Below are 18850 nucleotides of genomic sequence, written 5' to 3' on the forward strand. Positions count from 1 at the left end.
AAATCCGAACCACCTAATGCGTTCAATTTGTTTAAATGCTCTCCAACCGGGAATCAAACCTAGGAGTACGTGCACCTAAAGCGCACGCAATTGTCACTATACCAGCGGGTAAGGGCTAATGCATTAATCATTATTTTGAGAACTCTTGAGAATTTTGAATTTCAATCTTTACTGTGTTCAAAAATACTTCCTAACTTCAGGTAATCTGGTAGCTTCTTTCCAAAGAAACACCATGCCCATACGCAGGTCACCATCTTAGTTTATCTTTCTTTTTTCACTCGCTGGTACATAGAAATCTTACCCTTTCTTTTTCATTGTGAGTTTCGAAATTTGACCGACATCTTGATCTTCCTATTCGTTTCGTAGCAATTATTTCCTTGTTGCAGAAAAACTTCGGCTTCTAATTTGAGTCTGTTAACACTAAAGCTCTGAATAAGAAATTATAGAAAACTAAATCGCAAGATATCTTGTACTTCAAGAGAAAACACCACACCTACTATTATTTATAAATACCTTTTATCTAGATAGATAGTTTTAAAAGTGATCAGACTTCTGAAGAATTAAACTGGTACACTCACGAAAAATGATAAATATATGCCTCACCTCTAATGTTCTTTTACATATTTGATCCTAAATGATCTGAAAATGAATTAAGTTTACACACTTTACACAAATGGTTTACGTTTCAGGTGGGAAACAGGGTTGATATGTTTAAAACAAAATGTTTAAAACAAGTGTTTAAAACATGTTTAAAACGAGGGCTGTTGTTTTATTCAGTTTGTTTTAAACGTTTTAAACAAATTGTTTTAAACGTGTTTTTTTTCGATGCTGGTTGGACATGTTTAAAACAACTAAAATATCAGATTGAAGAAGCTAATTTAATTTTCTAACAAACAACCCATCCTCCGCAGGGTTTGTGCATGGAGTAAATTACAAGCAGAGTTATATTCTTATTATAACAGCAATTACTGAACGAAATTCTGCACATCAGTGTGCTTATAACTAAACCAACAGAAGTTCAAGTGAAGTATTTGAACATTTCATGAGATATACACCATTGAAAAGCTTATAGACCACAACTTCCAACGAGATAATATGCGTCAAATTCCCGCCGTATTCGTAGAAAAAGAACAGACATAAAAAATCATTAAAAATATGAAAATATTGACTTTGCGGGGCCCTGGCAACCCTTGCAGTTACCTGCGCTGACAAAATGATGCTAATGTGTAGGCCACATACTTGTGACAATAATATAAGAAATGGTAGCCATTGCTGCCATTGCGTAATGAATTCGTTTTATGTAGGAAATATTTTTTAAAAAAATATGCGCAGAAAAACATTCATTGAATTAGACATTCTCTCCCCTCCCCCACTATAGTACCACGTCCATATGCAAATCATTTTTGCTGCACACATCATGTATACGAACAAGAATTATGCTTCTAGACCACTTCAGTGAAATATATCTTGTGTTATACGGGACCGTCCCGAAAATAAATGTAAATTAACCAAATTTGACCCCCTCTTCCTCTATAAACAACAAGTACACATACAGGTTACTATCATGTAGGGGACTACTTCATTGCTTCACATACCAATTTTTATGGATGTACCACACAGAGGGGAAGAATACCCGCCAAAACCTGATGAAAAAAAATTGATGAAAAAAAAATTCATCCTCCCTCTCTCGGCCGTACATACGTACCCCGTATATACATAAAATGCAAGTGACGGAAAGCTTTATCTCTCAAAAATACTTTGGTACCAAATCACCTTTCTAGCTTAATTAAGGACTGAGCTATTGATGTTTGTTGTAAAAATAAATGTAATTTACGTCAAAAAACTGAAACTCCAAAAATTGGCTAACTTTGTCCCCTCCCTGCTCCCCATAATAAGCAAGAAGTACAAATCAGGGTTGGCAAAAACCATGGTTTTTATTGAAAAAAAAACGTTTTTTTGGTTTAAACCAGGTTCTTTTGGTTTAAATAATTTGCTCTATATATTCATATCATATATGGACAGAAATAAGTTTGTTTCGCCTTGATGTTATTATGCAACTACCGGGTTATGCTGGAAGGGATCACATAAGCTTAAAGCGGAATAAAAATCGTTTCTCGAGTTACATCCGAGAGAAATTGTCCTCCATTTGAACTCGGAACCAGGACTAATTGGCCACAAATGCGATACGTCTGCCGACTCACTCACGAAGGAATCCTGATAAAAATACGTTGTTCTGATCTTTACATGCTTCTTAATATAACTGTCAAGAGTCATTTCAGAAGGACAAAAAGATAAACAGTTGCACAAGTGAAAGCATTATACAGAATTACATATGGACAATTTCAAAGTACTACGGAGTACAGAAGAACTAATTTAGTTCGAGTTAGTTAACAGCAACTTTTATTGGTCCAAATTAAAGAAATACAACGACTTAATTTGCATATTAGTAAGAAAAATGAATAAAGATACGAATTATTTGAGTCCACTTTGGCTCAGACTCATTTATACATAAATAAATATCAAAGAGACTTCTCATTTCACTAAATGTCTCTCGTGGGGTCTGACCCCCCTCCCCCCAAACAAAAAGTACGGCATTTCGATGTATTTTATCAATAGTAAACATTAAAACGAAACAATATTTAGAATTTTTCTTTGATTGCAATTAAATAAAAACAATAATAACAACTACAAAAAAAAATCACAAAACAAACATTTATATAACAACATATATATAAGTTGCTTATGCAGTATAATCTTTTTGAGTAATGAATGGGGAATTTAGGTCTGAATATAATACGAATAATATACGGGAGTGAAACGTGATAACCCACAAACGTGTGTTCATCAAGATTTTACAAACACTTACACTTTTAGGAACATTTTTCGTTTTTTGGTTTAAACCAGCCAACCCTGGTACAAAAACACGATATTACCATGTAGTAACCTACTTCATTGCTTCATGTAACAATTTTTATGAATCTATCCCCCAAGAGGGAAAACGGCCCCCAAAAAACTGTTGAAAACAAAAAAAACACGATATTTACCCTCCTCCCACATACATAAAATGCACACCAGGAAAGTTGCATCTTTGAGGAATAAATTAGTACCAAAACCATCTTCCAGCCTTAATTTGAGGTTTAAGACTGAGCCATTGAGGTTTAAAGCCCTGACACAGCAGTTGCGTCAATGGGAGTTTAAAGATGAAGAATGCAGACGACCAGTAGAACGTAACACAAAGAAACTAAACTACATATTCTGTGAACGGAGATCGGGAAAATCCCGATTTTTTCTCCGGAATTGAACATTTGGGCGGATCGAGATTAGGGAAGTTCCCGAAATTTGATATAGCGGTTGAATATAGATGGCAAGCAGTACCTAAGAGTGTAAAAATATAATATATATGCTTATGTAGATTATTGTTTTAAACAAAATAAACGTTTTAAACATGTTTTTTTCTTGTTTAAAACAAAGTACTTTGTTTTAAACGTTAAAAACGTTTTAAACAAAAAAAACATGTTTTAAACATAAAAAACGTTTTTTATGATTTTTTTAAAAAAAACATGTTTTTTTTCAACCCTGGTGGGAAAGAGTTAGTATCCTGTTGGAGGAAACAGGAAAAAAAAAGCACAGGGGGAAGTTTTCAGGGTAGACCCAGTGTCTTCAAGCAATTTGGGAGTTCGCTTGAATTACAAAGTAGCCAAGTTCGTTCTAGAAATAATGACATTGGAAACCAACAAGATGACCATGTATCACTCTTTATATGTGCTTTATCCTACCGCTATAGCCCTTTATGAACTGTAAAGCCATGATTTTTTTTATTCAATCTACTCAATGTTTTATCACTTTTACTGTACGCTTTCAATATATCCCAAAAATCGATTTTCTCTTCAATGAACTAGAAACTTTAAACTTGAATAAATCATGATGTAGTCAAGTCAAATGTTAAATTTCAAGATAGTGTAGGTTTTGCAGATAATGCAGATGACTGATTACAGAGTAAAGAATCTTCCCGCAGGATTAATTCTATATTTACGTCCTTTTATCAGTAGCTTAGGCTATATGGACCAAGTTTAGTTTGAAGTGGGACCTCAACAACTATAGCGCGTTCGATATTTCTCCTACCGGGACTTGAAACCAAAAGCACACGCGCCAGCTAGCAGACCAATGGGAAAGGCTTTCACACAAGAGGCAGAATGATCTTGACCATTAGTTTCAAGTTCTGAACAAGAACCATTGTCACTGTCAATAAGAGCAAATATTACTATCCGAGATAAATAGTAAGGCACGTCCAATATTCCAGTTAATCATTTCTTATAAACGTTTTGCAATGAACAATTTCGTCAAGACAGCCAGTCAGCCATAATATTAATTGTAAAAATATGTATTTAACACTGGTTTCCTAATTTGGGTTCAGAAAAACGCATTTTCATCAAAAGCGCGTTAATTTTATATACAACAGAAACTGGAAAGGACACTTCCTAGTAATACGTAATTTTTGTCCGATGCGTGTTCCTCAGAACATTTTATTGACTCATGGTTTTAGAAGAACATAATATTACTCTCAAAAACGTCCCAAACAGAGTTTCAGGGAAAACAGAAAACCTAAAAATTCCGTTTCCTAAAACTAGATACATACGTAGAAGTCTGGTCACCGTTCATTGACAAATTTGCAAAGGGCATTAAAGTGGAAAAAAATTGAAATGAAATGAAATGAAACATATATTGGCTTAGTCAATCATTTTTCATTTTATTTAATATTTATTCTAGGACACAATATCACAGTCATTTTGAAAAAAAAAAACATAATAATAATAATAATGATATTATTATTATAATAAACACAGATAGTTGTCATCTCCACCTTCTACTTTTAAACTTCTTTTTTCTTTTCCTTCACAATAATCAGTACTTGAAAAACCAGTTCACCCAACCAGAATGGGTATTATATCAACATAGTTAATATATATATTTATATATATATACTCTCTTCATTTGGTATATACGCAGGGGAAGTATTATCATTTCGTTTCACTTTCTCTCAAGTATTTCTAAATAAAACAAAACTAAAAATTTACAAATAACCACCACGAGAAACGGAATGAGATGGTCTCTGCTCTTTATTATTATTATTATTATTACTTTAAATAAATTCATATAGCTTTGGTTCGTATCAGCAAAGTTGTGAAAATAATAATCAGAGAACGTAACTCTTTTGGCATATTATACACAAGCATACACACACACACGCACATATACACACATTCATACATATATAGGAAATATGCAAGCATTCTTAATAAGCATTGCTAACATACCTACATACATACATTCATGCAGGCATCCAAAATAGAACTGTTTGGTACATCATCATTTTCAGGTTATTTATTGGCACACGTTTTTTTTTTTTTTTTTCTGTTATTTCTTTTTTTTCCCCTTTCATTTGCAGTGGCAACCCTACGGTTAGTTTCATTGACATTCGTTAAACACTGTTATTATCGGAGTCTTAACATAAATCCTTCAAAAGAATTCTGATTTCATCTTACATCCAATTTTCACTGTTTTTTTTTTTAACATATTGTAGAGACAAAGAAAATTAAGTACACAAATTTTCCAATATTGTTTTTGGTGCCTAAAAATGCTACATTCTAAAAATAACAAGTGATGTCTCTCTTACTCGTGCAATATGTAACCCAAGCGTGCAAAGAAAAAATGTACAATTTTATAAGTTTCTTGAAAACTAGTTATTTTAGAATACAGAGAATATATTCTGTAAAGGTAAAGAAAATTTTACATTGTAAATTTTTTGTTACTTTTCATATTTTTAAAAAAAATAATATTTTGGTAAAATTTACTTAACAAGTAACTAAAAACAAATCTTTTTAATTGACTGTAATCGTTAAATTATAATAGTTCTCGTACATTTTACGTGTAACGAGCTAGAACGAAACTTCTTATTCCTTGTTCTGATTTTATATATATAAAAGACACACAATCAGGACTTTTAAATATACAAGAAAAAAAATAATAATTTCATTGGCGACATCTAGTACTGACTTGTCCACTTACAAACTAGCAAAGCAATTATAGTAAGGATCAAAATCATAAAAAGAAAAAAAAACAAGGACCATAATACGTCAGGGAGAGTTATAGTAAATAGGGATCCATTTCTAATATCGAACTATTATATTATTATTAATAATAATTTGTTACAATAAAACAATAAGCATTCTGTACTATCAAACACGTTTATCAGATGATTTAATCCAATGTTTTAATTTTGCAATAAATTTTGACAAAAAACGAAACACTATAGAAACATTTTCTCATAAGGTTTCCAAAATTAAAGTTCACAATAAACAATGTGCATATTATCATTTTTTTATTTTATTTAATTTAATTTTTTATTTTTTGTTTCAATCTCTCAATTGAGGTGTTAATATTTTCAGGTGCAAGTCCTGACCACCTAGATCACTTTTTATTAATAATCATTCCATAATATCAATCGATGGTTTATCTGTGTCTCTTAATATGTAATGGTTTCAAAATATTCCACTTGTTATAACCTTGAGAAATGTCCAAAATGTCTAAAACGAGATCGTTTCCTCGTATATGGTAATTGTACTTCGAGTTTAAACATTGTTCCATCTCATGTTTCTAATATTGTATCATGTTTCAATTAGTAATAATATAATACATGTGAAAACTTGAGTCGAATTTTCTAGAAAATCTTTCCAATGAATTTTTTATTGAATAATTTCTACTTTTACGATGTTAAACGTTATTATATTAAGTTTTTGTGTTAAATTACACATTGTAATAGTAAAATAATACTAAAATTTAAATTTCTTAACAAACAAAAAAATGTAAAAAAAAAAAAAAAATCCTTGGCCATTTCTCATCTAATAGACATGTTTTATCATATATGTTTTCGTAGTGACTTTTCATCATTTTTCTCTTACATTACTATTATTGACAAAATTTTATAACGTTTCTGTTGCAAATCTCTCCCACGAATTATTTGCTCTTACGATACAATTATGTAATTAAATATATTTATATAGCTAATAACTCGTCAGATGCTGTTTTTAACGAATGTTTGTGAAACTAACCAACAGTATTACTGTATATGTTTTCTTAGAATTTCAGATAATTAAAAAAGCAAATGGCATATTATCTTTCCTTGATATAAAGGAGAGTTTGAAGTTGACGCAACACTCTCAAATTAAATAAACATACATATATATATATATTTATAATAATAACCTTCAATCATTTCATACCACTAATAATCACATTATGTATACATATATTACCCTGCTTTTCGAATAAACCGTACATGATAATACAATCTTCTTCATAAAATCTCATTTATATGAATCACAAAGGAACAAGCATACATATACTATATTATTTTTGCTTCAACGTCTTTTCCCTTTTTTAAAAAATGAAAAAGAACGTGTTGTGTGTTTTATTCAAGGAAAATGAAAAACACCTAGAAAATCCCCCATACTTTACACTCCGTTCACCCTTATTACACACGACATACCCAAACATCCATACGTTCATACACACATAAACATAGTGATATTTTACTAATATATATTTATATATATATTTTATATACATATATATATTTATATATATGTACAATTATACGTATACATAGAAATTTGACTTTTTCTTTCCTTTTTTCTTCATTAAATCAAGCGTATAGTGAAAAGTTTATAACTTTTTTTTGTTTATTCACATACTATCTAAGTGCATTCACATTTACAGAAGAAAAATATATGTATATATATATTTACACACACCAACATACACGCACGTTCATACATTCGTAAATCCATATTTTATCTCATACATTCGTTTTTTTATCTACTTAAAACAATGCACAGGAACTATAAATATTATGACTTTTTTAAACCAGAAATATACAGTCAAAATTAAGGTTTTAAATTATTTATCAGCATGTCTGCGTTAGTAGAAATTTCTATTTTAACAGTAATAGTATTGTATCGAAACCATAATGTCCTTGACTCTATAAGGAACCTTTTGAGTCATAATCATCATCAGTAACAACTCATTTAAAAATCGTGCTATTTTGTAACCGGTAAAATGTAAAACTAGTTGTATCTGGAAGTATATTGATTTTTTTTAAAAAATTCTTTATTTGTAGTACATACACGGTTGAATATATGATGGTTCAGGAAAAGAAATAATCACATGTGGACGTTACATATACAGACATATACTAACTTATATGCTAAAGAGATTATGAAAGAAGAGAAATAAACTGACATACGAACAGCAAAATCTATTATATATGTGTGCAAGATATATATATGACACTGCCAATAAACTATAGAAGAAAATGAATATTTCAAGCTACTATTAAATATGTATATATATTTTTAAAATGCATCTAATCATTATGTATATAAGAAACGAAACAAACTAGCAGTACTGTCAAAATAATAAGCCGTGAAAAATCCACCATTTTGGAGAATTTTGCAGTCACAAAGAAAAGCATTAATGAGTCAACTAGATCTAAACTCAAGTTACATTATCAAAAGAAAATATATAATAAAACGTGGTGTCAAAAGAAAATGAAATTAATATGTTAACATATGTCAATAACTTAGTGTCTACCATGAATGAGATTTCGATAAACATTTTTTATTTCCCCAAAATGGCGAAAAATGAGTTTAAGTTTACAGAGATTCATCAAGCCTTCTCTTCTTTCTTTAATTGAAGCAGGGAAAAATATATAATTTCGTTCTAACACAGTGTAAACATTTTTTTCTTAAGCAAGTGATATTTCTTAAATATAATTACGTAAAATAAAAGAGAAAAAACTTTGACCAATTTACTTTTTCAAAGGCAATAGGATTATTATACTTGGAAGAGCCTTAACATATTTTCATTATTCCACATAATTTTGTTGCTACTGTCTTCACTAGCACCTCTACAGTGACCGTAATAAGTTGATCCCCATTGTTGACTAATCTGTTGTTGGGGATTTTGGAAGTTGTTTTGTTGTTGACTATGCTGATGTTGATTTTGGACATTGGTTGTTGTTGTTGAGTTACTACAACAGACTTTGCAAATAGAAGCGTTACCACAGTCTTTATTATAAGCAGGAGCAGTCTGAGCTAGCTTTGGCCATGCGTTGATAGGTTCAGTCGAATTTTGAAGGAAAGACCCTGTATTTGCAAGCCAGGTTGAGTTGTTATTGTTGTTAACATTAGTAGTGGTAGTGGTATTAGCTACAGTGGTCAAATTTGGGGGACAGATATTTTCCTGTAAAGTATTACTGACTGTTGTTGGGTTTTGGTGAGTGTTGCTAACACCAGCGACCCGACTTCGTTTTACAGATGTGGTTCGTGCCCACGGAACTGTCCTTCTCATTTGCATATGCAGCGACGAAGCAGTATGATGTTCGGGCCCTGGCTCTGCCGCTCGCATGACACTAGCACGATGGCGGTTTAGGACAGATGGGTGCTGGAATTGAGATGGAGCAGTCATTCCAGTCCATGGTTGCATAAGACGTTGCTGATGAGAAGACTGATTTTGCATAAGTTCTTGGGCACAGCCTTTGCATGCTTTGCAAGATGGAGGTGCAACAGCTGCCACTCCAACTGCTGGTTGCTGATGGAGTTGATTGTATTGTTGTTGCTGCTGCTGTTGTGGTTGAAGAATTGGTTGATGTCGTTGCTGTTGATGAGGTTGGGACTGTTGTAGAGGAGGTGGAGGTGGTTTAGGAAGTTGTTGAGATTTCTGTACAAGTGTTGTTTGCTGCTGCTGCTGCTGCTGCTGTTGTTGTTGTTGTTGCTGTTGTTGTTGTTGTTGTTGTTGCTGTTGTTGATTATGTGATTTTTGGTGATGACTTGTCGTGACACATAAACACCGAACTCCCGGTTGTTGACATAGTTGAGAATGATGACTTTCAGCTTGCATATTCACAGTTGCTGTGGCACTTGTATCACATGTCGAGTTGAATAAATCTGCAAAGACAAAAGAAAATAAAAACACATTAATATTTACGTAAGAGAATTTCAAACTTATGTATCATCTACAAACATTCAAAGTACAGGGTGGCCCAAAAGTAGGTATACAGTGCCGTAGTGATCAGTTCATTGCATTTTTTTATCATTTCTTATTGTTATCCATCAGGTAGACTTAGTTTCTTTATTATTTGTTTTTAATGCCTTTTTTCTTTTACCTTAAGCTCCGAACAACCGAAGCAAATAAACCCATTAACTAGAATGTTATACTTGATCAACGCAGCGGTGTATACTTACTTTTGGGCCACCTGTATAGTGAAACTGTGTAATGTTGGACAACTTATAAAATACTAGCCTACTACAAAATATTTTTTTATACACACACAGAAAAATAGCATTTGGTTCTTAAAGACACGAGACATACATATAAATATTGCACTTATATTTGGTTCGAAATTCTTTTGAGTTTAAAGAAACAAAGCGCATTTAAGAGGCCTAATCACTGCGAAATTAAAATACCACTAATTTTAGTCATCATGTGATATCTTTAAATAGATAAAAGATAATTGAAATTAGAACAAGAGCGCCCTAGACAATATTATTTTGCATGAGGTACCGTTATCACGAGTCACCTAGTAACTTTCCGTTTGCAGCCTTTTAGAAACGCGAAAATAAATGCCGATTTTCTAAATGACTGAAAATCGAAAACAGATAAGTGAGTCGTGATAACAGTATCTCATGTAAAATAATATTGTCTACGGAGGTCTTGTTTCACTTTTCGATTGTCTTTCATATATTTGAAGATCTCACATACTGATATTTGATTAGCGATATTTTTTAAAAAAAATTCGCCGTGATGGGGCTTCTTAACTAAGCTTCCGGCCTACAGATAAAAGGAAGCCACAGGGAAAGGAATCAACACAATGGACTTACTTTCTATTTGCCATTTTTGTTGAATGTTGTATTTCTTTTTTGGGAGGGTGGGGGGAAATATATATTAAAGACTTAAAACATATACCCCAAAATAATTATCCACGCAATGCAACACATTTCTTTAGCATGTGCTTTTCAGCTAATGAAGTATAAGATCTCGCTGGTAATTGATCCAAACCGATGTGCACCAACGACTAAATATAACATAATACATATATAATGTGTTAATGTAAGATGTATAAGGTTAACACAAAGTTTCCAATTTGAACTCGCGAAAAAATTTAGTGTACTTGTCTTTAGTGCACATGCATTCAGGTTGATTACCGGTAAGAAAATGAAATGAAATATTTCCGTTTAACGTCCCACGATTATTGCCCTTTCGGTTAAGGGAGACAATGATTAAAGGAAGTGAATGATGATGGAATAATTGGTAGAATGAAAAGTGGGAGGAAACGGGAGTAACCCGTGAATTCACAGTATTTTAAATCTATAAAGAATGTAACTCTTGCATATGGTCATTTAGATTCGTCAATCACTTTTATATTAGTATTACTATATTAAAAACATTATTTATAACAACATTTTGTGATATACTCGTAGGTGACTGGAATCCAGGTCTGCACCTGATCATATAAAACCTTAACTAAGAGATAAACTCTTGCATATCCAGTTTATTGTATCTGTGCTACGTAGGCCTATACGCAATTAATATAGCATATGAACATATAACACCAAATATAGAGTAGATTAACCGAACACATTTTAGAAGAAACTTTTGACATTAATTAGGTTGAGACCCCACATCAACTGTGCAAGTACAAACTATTCAGTCTCTCAAATTTAAAAATAATAGTAATAAACACAGAACTCAGAAACCCAGATGCAGCTTTCAAAATACTGCTTATTCTTAAAGTAAATACAGATCAAGATGCACTTAAGATATACTCTGTGAAAGAAGCAGGAAATATAAGTATGTAAAAAACAGTTGAAATAATTCAAATGGACTTTCTTTTTTTAACGTTAGGGCTTAAGAAATGAAGAAGGGGGGGGGGGGCAAGCAGATCCTTCATAATTTGCTTCCCTTGCTCACCCTTCTTCATATTCCAAGTTGAATTATGATTAAAAACTTTTCTGGAAAATTCAAGAGAAGGGAGTTGGAGGGGGGGGGGAGTTAGTTGGAAGGAAATGGAGCGGCCTGACTTATTCCATCCTTGTTTTTTGGTTAAGATCGGCCTTCGTATCCATCCATCCATTTTACCACGCACCTTCCATCTTAATATTCTTCAGCCCTTGTTCATTCCAATTCAAGCGTCAGAAGAGGGTCTAATTCAGCACAGATTCTAGAATTTAATTCCTTGCATCCCTCCTCTCATTCTGCCAAACTCTTTCCCCACCGCCGCCGTGCACAGACTATGGAAAAGGAAAGGTTCTTGTGTGAAGAACCCGTCAGTGTTGCAAAGTGAGATTAGTTTGTTACCCAGATGATTATCCTAGAGCTGCAACATCCAAATTTTTATATTACTTTCAGTATAAGGAAGCAAATGGTAATATGTAGACACCACTCTTATGAAAAGTCGCATTGTAAAGAAAATTTACCACTCCCTCTCTCCCTTAGAGGTCACTAGTCTTGTCCCACTCCCTTTGCTTTTTTTAATTGCAGAGATCGTAACATAAAACACCAACAAGCGCACGTCCAATTTTTTTTTTTTTTTGGGGGGGAGGGATCCAATACTAAAGCCACTACATCTATGTAGTATTGAACAAGTATTATTCTACACCCGAAAAGACGATAATACTTCCACCTATATATTCAGGGGGGAAAAAATTGATAGAACTACATTGTTTTTGTAAGTGAAAGAATTTAGATGAAGTGCAAGATCAAATTTTCATGGTACATCAATCATTTCTCTGCTCTAGTATAGTTCTATTGAGAAAGTGTACACTTGCATATCGTTAGGATTATTTTTTTAAAAAAAAATTTGTGGTGGGAGGAATCCGGACCCAGTGGATCCCCATGGCAGCGCCCTTGAACTATAATTTCTCTGAGTAATTTTCTACACAGTACAATATATTATTTAGTAAGCTAAACAATGTCTGAGACGATCTTCATTCTTACACAGTTTGTTGACTAGGTACATGACGTAACAATTAGCTTGAAGAATTGTTATTTAAGATATCAACGAATAACATCTATTCCACTAAATAGTACTTCCTATGAGAAGTTTTAGCGTTACTTTTTGACTTTCACAATATTGTGTATGCTAAGATCACACGTATATTTGTTATTCTGCGTTTCCAGATTTCTTTCTTTCAAATCTGTGTGTTTCAATCTTCTGTGTTCGTCCGTTCTCTCCGACGAATAGCCGGAATAGTACAAAATCCTTGCCTATTTATTCTGAAAATTTCTTACCAACTTCACTATTAATATTTGCAGTGCATTTTTTTTTTCATATTAGACGTATGTAGAAAACTTTCTTTCACGAAGAACTATAGCCTACTAAACGCGTTTTAATTGAGTACTGTGTGGTCAGAACATCAGCTCCCATCCCAAAGTTACTAACGATTTCCTAGATTGGATTTCGTTAGCCATTACTTCTCAAACTTCCTCACGATACTAGACGATCACCAAATAAGCCGTATTATGTATGTGTGTGTTTCATTAGGAATCAAATCCAGGGCCACGCATGCTAACTACACGACTTCAAAGAACAACTATAATAATAAATATTTTGCAGCTAATACGCCACCCTCACATGTCTAGTGTGCGTCCTTTTAGTGCACGAGATACCAGGCTCGATTTCCGGTGGAAGCACGGTGCGAAATCGTTAACAGTCAATGTAGGGGGGAATAAAAGTGTTTAAAAAATAAAAACTTCACACTGTAATGTTTTAACATAGAGTTAACATGTTTGAATATTCATTATGGATTAAATAATGTACGATTAGAGATATCGCTAACTACTATTTCACCCTTTAATTACATATGAAATACATGTTAACTAGATATGAATTACTGTAAAGTTCTGACAATAGTGTCGCTTTATCAATCCCCTTCCCAGTAAGATATTTTCTGGTGGAATTTTCTTCCAAAATATTATGTGAGGGAGCATCGAACTCACTGCAGTTGTTCATATTCTACTTTCAAACAAGGATTTAGGATTGAGATGTCTGGGCTTTCGGCATCTAAGGTCATGACGTCCCTCGGCCAGCACACAATCCGGAGAAAGGGAAGGAAGGAAGCGGCCTGAGACCTATAAGTTAGGTACCACCCCAGCATTTGCCTGGTGTGAATGAGGAAAACCCAGGAAACCCTCATTCAGGGTGGCTGGCCTGAAAAAGCATGTTACAATTTTTGGACCGAGTGACCCGGAATCAAAACCGGGACCGCTCGCACCGAAGGCGAGAGCGTTAGCGACTACTTTCAAACAAGAGATGGTCATTTTGCAATCTGGAGTCACTCGGGTTCTCTCAGTCTCAAGTTCGGAATCCTCAAAGGGGCTAGTGCTCACTAATCTCAACCGGGCTCACGCTATCTGAGGGCCGGGTTCCCGTTCAACTACTGAGCTTTAGTGACAATAGTGACTTTGGACATCTCTATTAACAAAGGATGTAACTATAGTACTAATCAATCCTATGTAAAATGCATTCTCGTCTTCTTTCAAAGAAAAGAAAAGAAAAGAAAAGAAAAAGAAAGAAAGAAAAAAGAAAAAATTCAATTCTCGATGTAAGTCATGTAATTTTGCTATTAGTAAATAAAATAGACTGTACCACGTTTGGTATCTTTATAATACGGTTAGCAACGCTGGAGTTCACATTACAGTGTGTGTGTGTTTGTACTGGCGTTCCAGAACTGCTCGTTCTCTCTTTTATCTCTACCTTACCACTACCAGCACTCAGGCAGTCAGTCTCTTTAGGGTTCCTCGTGCAACAAACATTTGCCGCTTTAGAAATCCCTTTCCCTCTCTTCTTTTATGTATGAGATACCCACTCTAGTACCAGAGAGATCTTTGTGAATTCCTCTAGGTTAAAAGACGCCTACAGAAAAACGCACACTGAAATATATAGAGAACAGGAGGGGAATATTTTTTTTCTAAAAAATAAAAAGAAATCTTAGTAAGACATCAATTTTTTTCCAATTATATTCGAGGTACTTATACCGCTTCCACGGGATTTCTACAACATTAACTAAACAGAAAAGTTCTGTTCGTTTTACAGTATACATATTATATATATATATATATATATATATATATATATATATATATATATATATATATATATATATATATATATATATATATATATATATATCTTTAAAACTAGATGGGACAGTATAGTTTCATACTTGCCAGAACAAGATTCTCCGTATACCGTAAAGAAAAAAAAATTAGAACTATTCACTTGCTATCAAACACTGCCTTTTGCGTTTAGCTTGACGGACACGTGTTTATGGTTTACATTTTCCCTCTATAATTGGAATCCCAACGAACAGCAATTATACTTAGGGCTTTCCCTCAGTTCTACCCCAAAGTTAACATTCTTTCTCTTCTTTCACTGTTCATGTTCTCAGTTTGAAATGACCTTCGGAATGTACGTACCAAGATACAGTTAACGAATAAATACATTATACCTCATTAATCGACCATATGATATAAGCTAACGAGGAATCTGACGACAGGCTTTCAATCTCGTCCCATCATCAATGTCATTAGTTTAAATCTATCTTAGCCGGTAGTTCCATTATATTATTATTATTATTATTATTATTATTATTATTATTATTTTAAAAAAGAAAATATTTCCCTGTTTGATTTCACGCTGATGAGTCAACACTGAAACTATTTGAGTTTTCATTCAAGAAAAGAAAAGAGAACATTATATGAAGTATTTAAGAGGCCTAATCACTGCGAAATTAAAATACCGCTAATTTTACAGTAATTATTTGATATCTTCAAATAGATAAAAGATAATCGAAATGTGGAACAAAAGCACCCTAGACAATATTATTTTGCATGAGGTACCGTTATCACGAGTCACCTAGTAACTTTCCGTTTGCAGCCATTTAGAAACGTGAAAATAAATGCCGATTATCTAAATGGCTGGAAATCGAAAGCAGATAAGTGAGTCGTGATAAAGGTATCTCGTGTAAAATAATATTGCCTAGCGAGCTCTTGTTCCACTCTTCGATTATCTTTTATTTATTTGAAGATATCAAATAATTACTGTAAGATTAGCGGTATTTAATTTCGCCGTGTTGAACCTCTTAAGGCTGATCATGAAACAATTGTTGGAATGAGAAATTGGAAGGAAACGATAGAACTCCGAAAAATGCCATGGATACGAAGTTGTCCTCCACAAACGTTCACAGCCTAGGATCGAACCAGGGAACCCTCGAGGCGTTCTAACATTAAGCCACCATGATCTTCTATCGGCCTAGTCATTGAAAGTTAATACTATGATAGTACTTTAGATAGGTAGCCCGAATTCATCTTTCACCACAAAAGAACGCTTGGTAAAAGAAATGTCATCCTTTATATTACACAAGAATAATCAGAAGAAAGATGAATATAAATTATGTAAATAACATTTTTCATAGATCGCCATGTTTCTTTGAAGTATATAAATAACAGACTAAAAATTAGTAATACGAGTTCAGAACAAACGGTCAACCCACTTCATTGTGTACAAATACCGAATGGCGTGTTTCCCAGATACTACAATGGGAATACGAGAAATTTTAAAACTTGATATGTGTATTATGAAAACTAGGGATCTGATTGGCTACTGAGAAAGGATAACTACTAAAACAACTTCTGTGAAGAAAATTAGTTTTTTTTTTTTTTTAAAGTGTATTGAGAATGACAGCGGACATGTGGAAAGAGCGCTATTCTTAGGTTCTAAAGTTTTCTTACTGTAAAATGCCACCATTATAACAAAATTGGAAGTATGTGGGAAGTAGAGATCAATATACCTCACTACGTACGTAATATTCTGAAATGAGCGTAACAAAACTTTTCTTTCTTTTATAATATTCGTTACAAATAATATATAGTCCAGGGTATCGAAATCAAGATTTCTGTTCTTCAAGAAAGAAAGAAAGAAAGAAAGAAAAGAAAAAGAACAGTAAGGAATTTCATTACTACTGTACTTTGTCACAATGAACATAACCTTTGACGATCCTAAATTTTTGTATGCTCCTGGCAACCTTGGTAATGAGAATCTCAGCAAAATGCGCCCCCTCCCGTTATTTTCCCTTGTCCGCGCTTCATACTCCGTCACGTCTTTTTTTTCCCCCGCCTTTCTACTGAGCCAGTAAGTAAGGTGCGTTCCGTGAAGAATACTTGAAATTGTATACAATGACGGGTGGGAATTTTTTCCCCTCTACTCGCTCGCTGTTGTTAATGCAATGATGGTTGGTTGCAGAGCGAGGAGGAGAGGGAGAATACGGGGTGCGAACCCCACCAAGAATGGAACAAAAGACTTGTAATTCCATCTTGTATGACACTTCACCTTTCCCTTCCTCCCTCAACAATTTTCCAAAAGCTTTAACGCCCTTCTCTTGTCTGCAAAAGATATACGCTAGACTCCGCCCCTTTCTCTAATTGAGGGCCCCTGCTTTTAAGGTGGCAACGGGAAAAAACCGAGCGACTTAATACGATCGCCCTCACATAAATTAACGTGCTTTTGGGGATTGCTTTGCCAAGTTCACGTTCCTTGTCTGTGGCATCTTATCACCTCAAAATCCAATCCAACGGTCTCGCCTCGCTCTTGCTTGGAAGAAAGCATCACGTTCTATTGACCAGCATTGAAGGAAATGTTTGCACGGCACTTCAACAATAGCCGTGAGCTGCATACCATATAAATCCTATTCTCGTTTTCTCTATTCGATGTGAACAGCGAATGACAGCCAACATACTTGTATTTCTGAACAGTTTCTTATCTTCTTGCTCTTTCTTTCATTTTTATCATTATGTGGTGCTTTTTAAATTCTACTCTCCTCTATTCTTGCTTCTTTCGAAGGAAATATTAAAAAAAAAAAAAAAAAAAATCATTGTACAGATGAAGAATCTTAATTTCTTCATAGTAAAAGCAAATTATGATTACGTTCATTTCAAGACGTGAAAAGTGGATTACAGAATGTAAGCTGTAGTAGACAACATGGTACATGATTTTTTTAAAGTGCATTTTCCAGTTTCGCAGCGCTATCACTAATCTATCAATTCTTCCATGTTATATCAGTCAGTTGCATCTATCAGCTGCCTCTTTTAGGCTATAGAGGATGACCATGAGACTTTTTTTTTTTCAGTTCTAAGTCTTGCTATCATTCAGCGCTATAAAGCACTCTGCCAGTCGCAATATCGATTCCCGAGTAAGCTTCCACACGTACGTAATATTATTTGCGACAGTAGTACTACATGCCCTAAGTATTATTTTGTCAATAACTTCAAAACTAGTCGACCAATTTTAATTCAGTTTTCTTTGACATAAATTTAAAGGAAATTCTCTATATAGTACTGATAATTGCACTTCAATGTCAAAAAGAGCACGAAAAAGAGTGTGAAGTACGCACTTTTACTGGTGACTGTACAATCACGTTCAAAAATAAATCTATCTGTAATATAGATGCCATTAATTTCAAAATGAATATATATGAATTATACTTCTTTATTAAAATTTTTTAAACTAAAACTTTCGGTTCAAAATAAGCTCCGCTGTCTTAGAAATTTATGCCAACACTTTATTATATATATATATATATATATATATATATATATATATATATATATATATATATATATATATATATATATATATATGGTTACTTCTTGGTTGAACGAATACCACAAACTGATGTATTTGCTATAAGTATTTCAGAGTATATAGGGATGATTATAAAAACAAATTTAGACCAGA

At 33.4% G+C, this 18850-nt stretch overlaps 1 protein-coding gene across 1 annotated transcript in view; it reads right to left on the reverse strand.

The window, feature by feature from the left end:
* Positions 1 to 4722: 4722 nt before the first annotated feature.
* LOC145664355 (uncharacterized) overlaps positions 4723 to 18850 on the reverse strand; it is a 177089-nt gene continuing 162961 nt past the window's right edge. The window contains exon 2 of the mRNA XM_081730984.1: positions 4723 to 10004. Within this exon, the coding sequence (XP_081587110.1) occupies positions 8893 to 10004 (1112 nt within the window). The 3' untranslated portion in view covers positions 4723 to 8892. The remainder of the gene's footprint in view (positions 10005 to 18850) is intronic.

Source organism: Thermobia domestica, chromosome 11 (genome assembly GCF_964235325.1).
Source record: "Thermobia domestica chromosome 11, izTheDome1.hap1.1, whole genome shotgun sequence".
NCBI classification, from domain to species: Eukaryota; Metazoa; Arthropoda; class Insecta; order Zygentoma; family Lepismatidae; genus Thermobia; species Thermobia domestica.